Source organism: Equus przewalskii, chromosome 9 (genome assembly GCF_037783145.1).
Source record: "Equus przewalskii isolate Varuska chromosome 9, EquPr2, whole genome shotgun sequence".
In the NCBI taxonomy this organism is placed as follows: domain Eukaryota; kingdom Metazoa; phylum Chordata; class Mammalia; order Perissodactyla; family Equidae; genus Equus; species Equus przewalskii.
This window is the reverse complement of record NC_091839.1, coordinates 80,358,910-80,374,649: the sequence shown is the minus strand read 5'-3', so window position 1 is coordinate 80,374,649 and position 15,740 is coordinate 80,358,910. Positions and strand designations below refer to the sequence as shown.

General features: G+C 41.2%; 1 protein-coding gene across 4 annotated transcripts in view; it reads left to right on the top strand.

The window, feature by feature from the left end:
- HBS1L (HBS1 like translational GTPase) overlaps positions 1 to 10,373 on the top strand; it is a 78,313-nt gene extending 67,940 nt beyond the window's left edge. For all 4 annotated transcript variants that reach the window (XM_008528311.2, XM_070559379.1, XM_070559381.1 and 1 more), the window contains 3 exons: positions 5,084 to 5,184; positions 7,916 to 8,060; positions 9,752 to 10,373. In XM_008528311.2, the coding sequence (XP_008526533.1) occupies positions 5,084 to 5,184; positions 7,916 to 8,060; positions 9,752 to 9,763 (258 nt within the window). In that variant the 3' untranslated portion in view covers positions 9,764 to 10,373. The remainder of the gene's footprint in view (positions 1 to 5,083; positions 5,185 to 7,915; positions 8,061 to 9,751) is intronic.
- The last annotated feature ends 5,367 nt before the right edge of the window (positions 10,374 to 15,740 follow it).

Sequence of the window (15,740 nt, the reverse complement as noted above, 5' to 3'; positions counted from 1 at the left end):
AAGACAGTAATAGTAATTGGCCTTTAAACTTTTAGTTAGTGATAGTATATTAGAAGTTGGAAATAAATTTATTTAACTCATTTAAATTCGTTTTATGCTCATACGCCTTTATTTGAGATAACCATGTGCTTTGCTTATAAGATGCTTAAGTGCTTTAGTTTTATAATTATATTCCATTTCTCCCATACGATAAAAAAAGGAGTAAAGACTTCTCTCCAAAAAAATTGTTATAGTTGAAAATATTTAATTTTTAAATATTAAAAATTCATGTATTGATAGGCAGGAAACTACGACCTAATTGCCATGAACAAACGGCACTCATTCTTAGAAAGCAGCGTGTCCTACAGGGAGAAGCTGGAGAGGTTGGGACTGTGTTTTTACTCATGCAGCAATAATTTTTGCCATTGGAGAGATAGAGAGGTCAAGAGGTTAACGGTTACTTTGAATAGTAATATCGTCTTCCTGTCTACTGTCGTTTCTTAAAAATAAGTATGAATTGAAAGTTTTTAGTGCTGCTTTCTGAGATTCCACCTGCGTATATTGATTCACGAATACCAGGATGAAATTGTTTCAGGAAAAAATGGTCATGTTTTGTTGTTCAGTCCACTTCCTGTGGGAACAAACCTGTATTCATACATACGTACAGTACATACCAAGGAAAGGCTTTCTAAGCAGTTAAGATTTGACTATTTAGGGACTAATTCCTTAATGCTACATAAATAGATTTAAGTTTCCCTTGGTTTATCTGGTAAACTCACGATATTTTTAAGAAGAAAAAACAGAAGAATTAGCCTTTAAATTCATGTTTGATTTTTTTATTGTGATAAAGTATACATAACATAAAATTTACCATTTTAACCATCTTTAAGTGTACAGTTCAGTGGTACTAAGTACATTCTCACTGCTGTGCAACCATCAACACCATCCATCCCCAGAGCGATTTATTGATCCCAGACTAACGCTCTGCGCGCCTTCAACAGTACCTCCCGTTTCTCCTCCCCCACCACCGTGACCACTGTTCTTTCTTTTTCTATGAATCTGCCTACTCTAGGTCCTTCACATAAGTGGAGTCATACGATATTTGTCCTTTTGTGTCTGACTGATTTCATTTAGCATAGTGTTTTCAGGGTTCATCCATGCTGTAGCATGTGTCAAAATTTCATTTCTTTTGAAGGCTGAGTAGTATTCCATTGTATATATAGAACACATTTTTTTATCCATTCATCTGTTGATGGACATTTGGGTTGCTTCTGTCTTTCGGCTACTGTAAATGATAGTTCTGTGAACACTGGCACACAAAGATCTTTTTGAGCCCCCACTTTCAGTTCTTTTGGGTATATACCCAGGAGTGGAATTGCTGGATCATATGGTAATTGTATGTTTAACTTTTTGAGTAGCTGCTAAACTGTTTTCCATAGCAGCTGCCCCATTTTACATTTCCACCAGCAGTGCAACAAGGATTCTGATTTCTCCACTTCCTCATCAACACTTGTTATTTTCCTTTCTTGTGTTGAGTGGGTGGGTGATTTTTTTGTTTGTTTATAATAGCCAAACTGATGGCCGTGAGGTGGATGTCATTGTGGTTTTGATTTGCATTTCTCTAATGGCTGGTGAAGTTGAGCATCTTTTTATTTCTTTATAGATTTTAAGTATTAACCCCTTATCAGATACATGATTTGCACATATTCCATTCTGTGGGTTGTCTTTTCACTGTCTTGGTAGTATCCTTTGATTCATAAAAGTTTTAAATTTTCATGAAGTCCAGTTGATCTACTGTTTTTTTGGTTGCCTATACTTTTGCTGTCATATCCAAAGATTCATTGCCAGATTCAGCGTCAAAAAGATTTTCCTCTATTTTCTTCTGGAGTTTCGTAGTGTTAGTTCTTTTGTTTAGGTCTTTTTTTGAGTTAATTTTTATGTACAGTGTAAAGTAAGGCTTCATCTTCATTCTTTTCCGTGTTTTCCCAGCACCATTTGTTGAAAAAAACTGCTTTTTCCATATTGAAGGGTCTTGGCTCCCTTGTTGCAAATTGACCATCTATGCATTGAAAATTTTTAAATATAAATCACCTGGAGGTGTAAGCAAAATACTAATTTGACTTATTTTGCCGCCTAACAGATTATGTAGCCTGTTATAGTTTATAAAACACTAGATAATTTGATTCTCGCAACCCTGTGTGAGGTACGGCATCCTAGCCCTTATCTGGAACTCTTCAGGCTCGTGTGTTCCAGAGTGAGAAGTGTTCCAATTTTAGAGAGATGATATGGTGTGTGCATGTTATGTAAGACCCCTCACAGAGAATGTGCGACACCCTGCAATTGAACATCCTGAAGATTCCTCTCCACAACTTATTAACATTAATGCTCGGTGAAAGCCATAAGGACTCTAAATTGCCTCACTTCAAGTCTTGTTTGACTACTCAAGTGGATTTATAACAGAATTAGGAAAAGACTTAGGTTTTCAGTCTTTTGGGATTTAGGAGTTGCAGTAGGAGATTGTGGACCTGTCTTAGCTTGTCCCCATTTACGGATGAGGACTTGCAGACTTGAGAGGCTGTGGCACCTGAGTCATAAGTGGGCACTCCAGGACTCATGCGCAGAACTTTTCACCCTGAAACCCAGTGCTTTTCCCTATTGCATTATGCTTCAGATGGCTTTGAATTACAGATGCCTTTGGTTATATATAATATAAATTAAAATGCTAAAGCAGTAGACAGTTACTTGACACTTACATGCGTGTAGATTTTTTCACACGTATTCATTAAATATTTTTTTGAGCTACTGTCTGTAAGACGCTGCGGAGATAGAAAGACAAGTAAACCTAAAACCTGAGCCTGTACTGCCACAGCCCATTCTTCATTCACTCTGATTTTCCCCGGGGCCCACACGTGGGACTCGAAGCTTAGGAGGAGCCTAATGAGGTTCATGCGACTGTTCTTTCGAATTGGCAAGAGGTGGTGACAAATACAGTTTCTTAGCCACACCCAAGCCCAGTGAGGGGAATCCCGCTTGTTAACCTCAGCTGCTTTTTGCAAAAGGGGTATTTCTTAGGTCTGTAGCCCTGCCTGTGTGTACACTGGTGCTGCTGGAGGCCTGGGCCCACGGAATGCACACGTGTGGCTCTCACCCCGTTCCCTTTCACCCGGAAGGTTTTTTTCCCTGAGTTGTTTGTTAATTTTGGGAGGATCTTTCCAGTTCTCAGTGGTCAAATGCCATTGAAAAAGAAAGCTGGTTTGCCTTTGTACAGTAATGGAGGTTCGCTTGTGCCTTTAAAGAAAACCAAACTCTTGTGACTGACGTTCTCCATGTGTTTTAGATGTTCTCTGTTCCTTCATTCTTACACTCATTTCAGAGATATTTGCTCAGTGCCAGTGAAATGTCTGGCCCTGGTCTACAGAGTTCTTTTTCTCACAGAGTTCGTGTTTGCAGGAATGAGAGACATTTAAACCAGCAGTTACAGGAAAAGTGAGATGTGATGTGGCGGGATTCTGGGACATGGAGGAAGGATGTCAGCTCAGACTGGGGGTTCAGGCTTCTTGAAGTGATGCTGTTTGGGCCCCCAGTAGCATGGGGTGAGCAGGCGTTGCCCAGGGAAGCAGCCCCCTTGAGAGGGTGTGTTCTAGCCAGAGCGCATGGCGCACGGGAAAGCCTGAAGGGGAGAAAGGGCTTCCTGTGTATAGGGAACCAACGCTCAGTGTGTCTGGGGTGTAGGATGCAAGAGAGGATGGAGAAAGGTGAGGCTAGAGAGGTAAGCGGGAGTCAGACTGAGAAGGGCCTGGTGCCTTGTAGTGGAATTAAAGTTCCCACGGTTTTAAAAAGCAAAGATGTATCATTAAGTTTGTGTTTTAGAAAATCAGTCTGGTAGGCATATGAAGAATGGGTTATGGAGGGACGAGAGTGATGGCAGAGAGCAGGTAGGAACCTGCATCCTGTATTTTAATTCAGAGGAGAGATGACTGTCCTGGACAGCTTTTGTAACAGTGAGGAAAGAGAGAAAAAAATGGACAGAAATAGAATTAATAAGGTGCTGATTGAATGACTCAGTTTTTTCCCAAAGTCCAGGGTTGTGCGTCCACAGTTCCCCTTGCATTTCTGTTTTCTGAATGTGTAAACTGTTCTAGCCAGGAAATTCCAGAGTAGAGAATTAGTATTTCTTCAAGAAAACAGCCTAAAGTGGTATTTACAAATCAAACTTCTCTAGCTTTGCCACTTCCTGGGTATTTGCTCTTTCCACTATACCCAAACTGGAGACGTGTTGCACACTCATTGCTTTTTATTTTAATGAGGATTGTCAGTCTCACTCTGAGTGCAGCCGACCGAAGCATAAAATTTACCGCTGACACTTAGCACCATGGCCACATTAAGTTACTTAACTTTTTTGATATTAAATTTCTTTAATTTAAAACATAAATAGTAATATCTCATATTTAAGGTCATAAATTAACTGAATGTTTACCACCTGCTAGGCACCACGTTAAAGTAAGCTTATGTGAATTTCCTCATTTTAGTGATAAGGAACCTGACCCAGATCATACAGCTGGAAAGTGTACAGTCAGGATTCGAACTGAGGTCTGTCTGAGTCAGAGCTTGTCTCAACTCCCATATAATGTTTTATTCTCGTTATCCAACAGTGCATACAGTAATTACTGCTGCTATGACGATTCCCCTTCCCTCATTTTCATGATGAAACAGTTCACATTTGTTGAACATCTGTATACCAGGCACTGTGTCTGATCCTGTTTAATTCTCATCACAACCCTGTAATAAGGTTACATAATGTATTAAAGTTTGCACAGTAGGTGATGGAGTAGAAATTCACACTCCCTCCCATGACCTTGGCTCCCTGGTAAGTTGGGAACAACCTGATTACAGTGGTGGGGCTGGGAGGGACCCTCCCATGACCTTGGCTCCCTGGTAAGTTGGGAACAACCTGATTACAGTGGTGGGGCTGGGAGGGAGTGAGCAGAGGTCCTGGAGGGCTCTGAGCGGTCGTGCTGAGTTGACTGTGTGAGACGTGGGTGCCAAGAGAAAAGGCAGAGGTGCCGTCGGAAGCAGCGTCTCAGTGTTCCCCTTTCTGTTCTAGGTGCTGCTCCACTACCAGACCGTCAGCGAGCCTGCTGTTATTAAGCGACTGATTAGCATCTTAAACAAAAGCACGGGCGAAGTCACAAAGAAGAAGCCTAAGTGAGTATAACACACGCAAGCCATTTAAGCAAATTCCTTACAGATTAATTCATTTCTATTGTATTTCTCTTTGTACTAAGTGAAATCTATTCTTCCTTGTTTCAGAAATCATTGTTTCAAGGACTAGATTAAGAACACACAGAAACAAATGTTTAAGCTCCCCCTTAGGTGTGAATGCTAGATATAATTTCTGTCATGTGTGGTGAGGGGGTATGATTGTTAATAAAAATGTGAATATAAATTTATAGGGATCCCTCAAGCCCTAGATACTGATCATGTAAAAATAAAGATATTTAAATAATTAGTCCTACATTTTTAAAGATAAATTTGAATTCTGCCAAGCCTCTGGTTCCAAATTCTGGCTGTGTCCTTCTTCACTTTCTTGTCACTTCCTTAATGAGAATCAGTCCTTGCACTCAGAGCACCCAGGAAGAAGGGGATCTGCATGCTCTGTAGCTCCCAGATTTTTCCCACCCTGGAATTATTTTCCTTTCTGCTTGAGGTCCACCTAGAGCTTTAAGCGAAGGTGATTGCCACCACATTGGTCCCCTCTGATGACCATTAGTGTCCAGCCTAGGTGTGGACAGTTCCTTTTGGCTGGGACAAGGTTGGGATTCTTCAAAGTAAGTGCTTCCTGAGAATCTTGTTTCTTACCTCATTTCAACTAAAGGCTAACCACAGTTTGGCTTGGCTGCTTCAGGTTTGGGGTTTTCCTCACTTCCACCCTATGGGGAATCCCACCCAAAATCCCCTTTTTTCGGTCCTTGGGTCTTCCTCCTCTTTTGCACCTGTGTAAGAGGCCAAAGGTGGTTAGTGGGTTAATGAGTTGGCTGCAAGTAGAAGAGAGAATCTTCACACTGCTCTAAACTCATGCCTGTTTCCCTGTTAGGAGGGAAGAGTTACTTCTTTCATAGCATGGTTCTTTATTTTTAACCTGAGCCTTTGGCTTCTAGCATGAGTGTCTGCTATAATATTCTGAGAAATGTGATAGTAACTAATGGCTAACATTTCTGGAAGACCACGATTTTCTCTGCTGTGTCGTGAATGCTTTTGCGTGGTTTATAGTCTCAGCAGCTGTATGAAGCAGGTACTATTCTGTTTCCCATTTTTCAGATAAGGAAACTGAGGCTTAGAGAGATTGTATAACATGTTCAAAGTCACAGAGCCAGCAAGTGGCTGACCCAGGATTCCAACCCAGGTAGTTGGTCCACAGAAACTATATGCTTTTTGGCAAGAGCCAGGTTGTTTGAGCTCCACGCTTGACTTGGAGAGCTCTCAGTCTGAAATGGGCCCGTCACATTCGATCCTGAATTCCCCCTCCCCTGCTCCTGCTCCAGTCTTCCTCATGTTCATTTGCCCCGTTGCCTTGTTTGTAGCGTAGTCCTTTCTCTTATTCTGTGCCAGCGCCATTTGCCTTTCCCTTCGTTTCCACTTCAGGCACATCGTACACTTGATTGCTTTATATGGAATGGAATCGAACTTTCTAGAAACTAAATTAAGTGCAGACTATATTAGATGCTGTCTTTCCTAAGGAATGGGACTTTGGGCTGAAATTGTCCAAAACCACTATTTGGAAATTTTGAAATCCTTGTTTAGAAACTTGAGTGGCTTGTTCTGAAGGTCTGTCCCTTAAAGAACCTTTCAGAAGGGGAGTTTATGATTGCTGTCCTCTTGCCTTCTGGAGCACATGAAAATTAAATTGGAGAACATTTCCAAAATATCCCCTTTTGGGTTCTGCTTCTTTCTCTATGTGTGGGTGGGGCCCATGCACAAAGATTTTTGTTTGTTTGTTTATTTGTATGAAACTGTTTGCAATTAGGCCCATGCCCTATCTCCCTTCATTTCATACAAACAATATGTTGTGGAAAAATCCTTGTATGATTTTGTCCTGAATCTCTGTTAAAGAACCACTCTTCCTAGGTGAGAAGAGAGGAGGGAGGGAGAGGTTTAGAGTAGTCTGTTGGCACTCAGGGGATTATCCTCTGTAAAGATAATTTCCTAGCATGTGGCTCACCAATTGGAGTTTTACCTGGGAGACACTGTCTTCCTCTTTTTTAATTTTTAAAAAAATCTTATTTATTTTTTTAGGAAGATTAGCCCTGAGCTAATTACTGCCAGTCCTCCTCTTTTTTGCTGAGGAAGACTGGCCCTGAGCGCACATCCCTGCCCATCTTCCTCTACTTTATATGTGGGATACCTACCACAGCATGGCTGGCCAAGCGGCACCATGTCCGTCCGCACCCTGGATCCAAACCGGCAAACCCCGGGCCGCTGAAGCAGAACGTGCGCACTTAACCGCTGCGCCACTGGGCTGGCCCCTGTCTTCCTCTTTTAAAATGCACATGCCTTGCTTTCTTCATTCCATCATTGAACCTCTCAATTTTATGAGGAGTGAAAGGGAGGGCTCTGGTGGAAGGGCTTTGAGCATTTTAGGTTATAGGATCCTTCAAGGGATAGCATTGTATGTGGAAAATTGGTGAAAAAATATATATGAGCTAGCTAATGCTTCTTATACCTAGAATTACTCCTCTCATTTCTTTTGGCTAATCCAGAAAATATTCAAAGGCACGTATTTTCGTTTTAAGAAATACCTTTTTTTCTTTTTAAGTTTTTGAAAGACTAAGTTGATTTATTGATTGAGTGTGAAATAGTTGTTTTTCAGTTGTCAGTTGTTATTACATTTATTCACCACTATTGGATATCCCTCTGTTCTTTTTCTTTTTCTTGATAGATTGTTGACTAAAGGCCAGAACGCGCTGGTGGAGCTGCAGACACAAAGGCCCGTGGCTCTTGAGCTCTACAAAGACTTCAAGGAGCTGGGGAGGTTCATGCTGCGCTACGGCGGCACCACCATCGCTGCCGGCGTGGTTACCGAGGTGCTTTAGAGGGCTGAGCGTGTGTCCGTGCTCATGAGGTCCTCTCTCTCTCTGAGAAGGGGCCCCGAGGTGCTTTAGAGGGGCTGAGCGTGTGTCCGTGCTCATGAGGTCCTCTCTCTGAGAAGGGTCCCCGAGGTGCTTTAGAGGGGCTGAGCGTGTGTCCGTGCTCACGAGGTCCTCTCTCTGAGAAGGGTCCCCAAGGTGCTTTAGAGGGGCTGAGCGTGTGTTCGTGCTCATGAGGTCCTCTCTCTCTGAGAAGGGTGCCCGAGGTGCTTAGAGGGCTGAGCGTGTGTCCATGCTCATGAGGTCCTCTCTGTCTTTCTAAGAAGGGTCACTGGGATTTGATGGCTTAAGGGGAACCCAGTTACGGTTTTAGAACAAGATTTTAAAATTTATATTAAAAAATTAAAAGAATGATGGCAAGAAAATATGTGGTCTTAGAACTTCTCATCGAGAGACCTCCAGACTGTCTTCTCCACCAGTAACATTGCTCAAAATGAAAGGAGATGCGTTGAGGGACAGGTCTGTAAGTACGCAGTCTGAATTATGGGAATGCAGACATTAAAGAGTGAGATGAGTTTTTGTAGTGATTTGTTTAATAAAAGAACTCTCATTAAATTTATGTCTTTAAATAGCTGGCTCTTAGTGCATTTGAAATGATTTCTTTAAAAAGTTCAGTAACATTGGTAATGTTTCTGAAACATACCTAATATATAATGGAAGGTGTAGTTGAATTTTGGAGAAAATAGCCAGAAATGAACCAGAAAATTTCACTAATTTAAATTTTCTTCCACATTGTCAAGATTAATATAAATTATATTTTTATTTTTTTATTTTTAAAGATTAGCACCTGAGCTAGCAAGTGTTGCCCATCTTATTTTTTTTTTTCTCTTCTTCTCCCCAAAGCCTCCAGTACATGGTTGTATATTCTAGTTGTGAGTGCCTCTGGTTGTGGCATGTGGGAGGCCACCTCAGCATGGCTTGATGAATGGTGCCGTGTCCGCGCCCAGGATCTGAACCAGCGAAACCCTGGGCCACCGAAGCGGACCATGTGAACTTAACCACTCCGGCCCCGGGGCTGGCCCCTAAATTATATTCTTAAAGGGGCTTCATTACTTCATTTCATTGTTTTCTGCATACAACTTACTCACTTTGTTTAATTGGGTGTATGCTTTGAACACAGGGCTGTAGGCTGCGCTGAAATTCAGTCTCGTGTGTTCCCTGTTAGTTCTGAAGCTAAACTGCCCAGGCTGGTGCCGCCCCACGGACTCCAGCTGCACCGGCTCAGCGTTTCTCCCCCGCGTCATTCCCTGTAAAGATGGGCTAGTGGACTGTGTCTCCTGGAGTAGTTGTGAAGTGAGACCATCTGTGCAGAGCCCTTGGCCTGGTCCTTGGCACACGCAGAGCATGCAGTAAACGTCATCCAACGTCATTGCTGTCGGCAGCATCATTTCTGATCTGTCTGAGCATTTTTTATGGAAGAGTATTCTGAAAATGAGATACAGTTTCCTGTGGGAAATAACGGGGAGATGGTAGTAATATCAGAAATAGCATGACTAGAGAAGGGGCAAAGATGCAGAAAAAGGGAGAAAATTTGATTGTGATGCAATAATCATTTCACTGTCATTTTCCTCTTGTTCTCATAATGTGATTTATTAAATTATAGCAAATATCTCCTTTTTCCTTTACAGATAAAAGAATGATGGGTTTCCAAATGCAATGAAGTAGCCAACTTCTCTTTTTGAAGAATCCAGATATTCAGTAAAAGGAGCAATGTGCAATTGATATTTTTTTAAGTGAGAGAGAAAATTGAAGCTACAATCAGCTGCAAAGAAGTATTAGTAACCACTCCTGCAACAATTTCAAGTTGCCAACTGGCAAAGAAAGGCTAATATTGCACTTTCATTTTAAAAAATGTTAATAAATGGATTTACTTTGCTGAGATTTATGGAAACTGTCAAAAATATGTATTGGAAGACATTAAATCATCATGAAATGAACTCTACTTCCAGCCAAACCACAAAATGTTTACAGTTTTCTCCTTGATTTTCAACTATACTGCACAATTTTAAGGAAAAATAACTACATTGGGTTGCTGCCATAGTTAATGTTTGACCTGAGCAGTTTTTTTAGTTAACGCTAAGGGTTGCTGAAGGTTATAATAAAGGTATTATGTGTTAAGCATAAGAATGTTCTTTCTCCAGCAAGTAAACCTTTGAAAGCTTAGTCTAGAATTAGTGGAAACTGTTTGTTTGGTAACCAGGATATTTAAGGCATAAAGCCAGCTAATAAAATGCCTTAGTTTGAGCATAACAGCAGAATGTGTTTTATTTCTTCGATGTTTATGCGATTCTCCACCACTGTCACTGAATATGGCTGAGGGATTTGGTGCATCTTTTTCACGTAAGAGTTTCCCAACTCTTTCACGTGAATTCTTGCTTTTTATCCTAATAGCAGATCAAATTTAGTCTCATCCATTTCTAACCATAACTTCACTTTGTTCTTCTCCTTTTCACTTTTAGAATTACATATGTGATGACTTTATCTTTTTTTTTAAAGATTTTATTTTTCCTTTTTCTCCCCATAGCCCCCCGGTACATAGTTGCATATTTTATTGTAGATCCTTCTAGTAGTGGCATGTGGGATGCTGCCTTAGCCTGGCCCGACGAGCAGTGCTATGTCCGCGCCCAGGATTCAAACCGAACTGGCAAAACCCTGGGCTGCCGCAGCGGAGCGCGCGAACTTAACCACTGGGCCACAGGGCCGGCCTCATGACTTTATCTTGTATAGCTTGTAGACTGTACGTCCCTTGTGAGTAAGTCGTTCTTTTTACACAACGACAAACTCCAAGGTTTATTTATTTAACAAGTGTTTATTGAGCTGCCTCCTGGTGCAAAGAGCTTTAGAGTAAATTTTATCCTCAGCTGAGCCTGGAACTCTGATCTGATGGACTATTTGTGATAGACTTTTTTTACTGGAAATGGTGTGATTTGTATATTGACAGTATGCCATACATGGCAGCATTTCTTCGTAACTGAAGAATAACATCCATGGAGTAAAGGCACAGAGCAGGAATGTGCTGTTTGGTGACCGATCACAGAGAGAGCACATTGCTACAATACGTGTCTTTACTAAAAAGTACTTGTGGAGTTGTGACTTTCAAGTAAACTTGCTAAGGTAAGAAAAAGTGTTTTATTTGTATGTTAACCAGGAGGGTAACAGATACATGTGACAGAAATCTAACTTACAGTGATGTAGGCAAAACAGAAAGACTTACGGCAGCCTTAGTTTTGAATCCGTCTAGACCGAGCGGCTCTCACGGTGTCAGCAAGGACTCATTTGTGCTCTGCCTTTTCCACTTTGGGTTCTGCCCTCCGACTCCACACTGAGATCCTCAGACCCTCCATCCAGGACAGGGACAGGCTAAAAGAGCATGTCTTTTCCAGAAGCCCTAAAACAGCTCTTCAGTGACTATAATTGAGTTTAATGTCTTTCCTTGGGGGGTGCATGGAGTAGGGCATGAAGTGACTGTCACACACGTTCATTGTTTGTGACGGTATTTGAGCTCCTCTGTATTGAAAGAGGTGTCAGCAGTTTCTCGACGTGGTCTTTTTTTCTCCCATGAATATGTAGCTCAATAATAATTTTAACTGATGTTAAAATGTAATCATTGCTTTAGAATTTTGGAAAATACAGAAATGTAGAGGGTGAAGGGAGTGGGAGGCAGGATTTAAATGTGCAGATCACAAAGGTAGAATCTTAAGACTGGGGAGGTCATGGCAGAAGTTCTGCAGCAAGCATATACTGCTGACCATCCTTTGTGGATGTCGTCAAAGCCCACCAGGACACAGCTGTGGTCAATTATTTTTGTTGACGCTTGCTGCAGCAAGACAGACCACACACTGGAGGGCTCTGGGTGCTTCATCAGTGAGGTGTGAGGAGGGGCTTGTTAAGAATTTGAGCACATGAAAGTAATTTTGAGGAGGGCGCAAGTGAACACGGGTTTCTTCTGCATTGGGTGCTATCAGAAAGTGGGACTCATTCTGCAACTGCGTGTCTGTTTTTATCTAGGACGTGGGAGAAATGGGACCAGGTGGAGCAGCAGCAGTACTTGTGTCAGCCACAAGAGGGAGATGTTCACTCATTTGTGTGGCTTGTACAGTGGCTCTTGGTCTGTGCTCAGGTGTGGTTACAGTATCTCGCTTCATCAGAATCACAGAGGGGACCTCATGTGATGTCAGAGATTCAGGAATTGTTGTTGTTCAATAGGAGAACACCATGGCCTAGCTGTGAGTGCCAGACCAGCTCTTAGCTCCCCAAAGCTCCTTCTTCCCTCACATGTTGAAACCTCTTAAATATGTACAAGTAAATTAATAGTGTAAAACAAAATGATGAAATAAGTCAATTAAATTCTACCTGAAATATGGGGACATGAAGCAGGGGAAGAAAAAGCATTGTTACTTATAGTCCGTAAAGGAACTTCATTACTTTGATAATCATATAAGACAAAGTTTTAAGAATGTTGAGGGGAACCACTTATGGAATTAATAAAAATGTTCATATCAGTGCAAAGATGAAAGCAAAGAAACTTAGCCTTAGAGCAAAAAAATAGGATGGAAGGGAAACAGCAAGAAAGTCAACCAAATGAAGACCAAGGTAGCGATTGTTGGAATAAATGAAAACAGTTTAGATTTCCCTCTTTAAAAGATAGACTCCACCTGCAAGCTAATGATATCCTACTTACAAAAGAATGTCTAAAATAAAACCATAGATTGAAAGGAAAAAAGGTGCACAGATGTATCAGGGAAATAAAAATGGCCAAGGATTGGATGTCTGCCACATGCCAGGCAGTCTTACACACAATGCTTCGTTCGACATTGCTATAATTATATGAGGCAGTGTTATTAACCTCAGTCCACAGATGAGAAAACTGAAGTTCAGAGAGATGAATAACTAGTAAGTCAACCATAGCCGTGCTTTCAATTTGGATTTACGTCTGACGTGCCGTGCCCACTACACTACATGGCCTCTCCAGAAATCAGGAGTAATGATGTGAACACTGGGCCGAGAATGTAAAGCAAGCAAGCAAAGAGGCTTCCCTGATGAAGAGAATCGTTTCACATTGAGAAGAGATACACTGCACGAGCACAAAAGTTAATGTACAAAGAGCATCAAAATGCATGAGGGAAATTTATTAGAGAAATTAAAGGAGGTATTAACAATTACTAAATTCTCACAGCACAGCCTTAAAGATGATGTAAACAAACAAATCATCAAGGACTTGAATAACATCACAAAGCAGAATGAGCATATAGCCAAGAGAATACAGTTATAAGTCGTTTCCTTCGAGAATTTGATAATGAGGTAAACCTGCTCTTGGAGGGGTTTGTTACAAAGGCTACTTACAGATCAGACCAGAAGTATGGAGTTTTCTGCTTTAGAACGTCTCAGATTAAGATCCCCTTCCTGGACTACAGATATTGGAATTATTGGTTACAGAATATAAAATAGCTGGATGAAAATATTTAAATCTTTAATATTTACTTAAATAAAGAAGAGGTGGAAATGTAAGCAAGAAGAGGCTATAAAAAATGACCAGACAAGTTTAAAATCAACCAAATACAACTTTTAGAAATGGAAAATATAATAATTGAAACTAAAAACTGGGATTAAACAGATTAGGTGCAGCTAAAAGAATTAGTGACACAAATGTATATGCACAATAATGTACTGTATAAATGTGTATAAATTACATGTATATATGTGTGTATTATATATTTATAATAGTGGAATCAGTGTAGCCTTAAATATTTTTATTACAATATATAGAAAAATAACATAACTGAAGAACCTACGAAAGATACAAAACAGCTGTCCTCAGGAAGTGCATCTGTGAGTCCATACTGATACAAATAGATGACTGAGTAAATATATAAAGGGAGAGGAGACAAGTCTCCCTTGTGGAAGCATTCCAAATAATTTATGTAGATGCTCCATCTTCAAGGAGGTGGCACAGAACTCCCACTCCTTGAACGTGGGCCAGGCATGGTGATTTCTTTCCAAAGAACAGAAAAGAGGCAAGAAAGAAGGATTGGACAGTGGAGAAGCCTGACCATTGCCGCCTCAGCAGATCAAGGTCCGCGTCGGCAGTGGTTGGCGTGTTGACCATGTGCGGGTACCACGGATAGAATGTGGTGAAAAGGGCACTTCACCTCTGTCATCTTCCTCTGCGAAACTTGTAGCACCAGTCTAATCATGAGAAAAATGTCAGACGGATGCCGTTGGAGGAGCATCCTACAAAATACTGAGCAATACTCGTCAGGACTGTCGAGGTCATCCAAAACAAGAAGAGTCAGAGGGAGTCACCGCCAGAGGGAGCCTCTGGAGACATAACTGAATGCAGCGTGAGGTCCTGAGTGGGATCCTGCACTAGGAAGACGTTAGGAAGTGTGAAGAAACTGTGGACTTAGGTGGTAATAACGTATCACTACTGATTCCTTAATTGTGGCAAATGTACTATACTTTTGTAAGACGTCAGTAATGGGGGAAACTGAGTGCAGACTGAGAATTCTCTGTGCTATCTTCCCAGTTTTTCTGTAAACCTAGAACTGTCCTAAAAATATTTTGCATGGTTATTCTTTAAATGTTTATTAGGTGGTATTTGATACAAGCGAAAGAATACATGTAATTAATATGTAGCTTAAGAAGAATAACTATAAAAACCCGTGAGCCTGTCCCTCTAGTAATGAGTTAGAACATTACTAATAAATATATTGAAGTTCCCAGTCCCATCAGTCTTTTTCCACCCCTACCTGCTACTTAATTTTGAGTTTAACATTTCCTTTCTTTAAAAACATTTTGTTTTACAGATGTATATTTGTGGTGTGAGTGTATGTGCTTGGTATGAGTTAAGAATCCAATTCCACTTTTTCTATTAATGTGTTTTTAAAAAAATCTCTCAAATATATGGTCAGAAAAGTTCCAAGTACAGTACAAAGAACTTGTTTCTTGAACCATTTGAGATTATGTTGGCACATGATGCCCCACCATTGCTGAATATTCTACGTATTTCCTGCAAAGAAGGATATTCTCCTGCATAACCACAATAGAGTCATCAAAATCAAGAAGTTAACACATATAGATTACTACCATCCAATCAGACCCCGTTACCGTTTCACCTGTTCAAGCAAAAATGCCTGTAACGCTGCTTCGGTTCCTGCTGTGCGGGCTGAGGCTTCTCTGACCTGCCCACGGGGAGCTCTGCTGTCTGGCTGGGTGAATTCCACACGCAGTCCAGCCGTCACTGCCCTAGCTCTTCAGTGTGTGGAGGATTGTTGCAGAGCACTGCCTTGGCTCTTCTGACTCAGCTTCCAGCGATGCCTTAGAAATTCAGTCTTAAAGAATCCACTCCAAGGTATGAGGTCTCCTTCTGAAAATCTCGTTTATGTCACCCCTGACCCCACATTTCACAGAGACCCTCTCTCTCGTTTGTTCCCAGCACTGTGAGAGCATCATGTAGATTTCTGTTACCTCTTCTGCACGGAGCTGGTCCTTCTGTTTGTCTGCATCTCTGCAAATCTCTGCGTCTGTTCTTTGTTCTTGGTCCCAGATGGTGGTCTGTGGGCAGCCGAGGTTCTCTCCCACCATGAGGAAATAGAGAAATTTGTGGCCTCGTTCCTG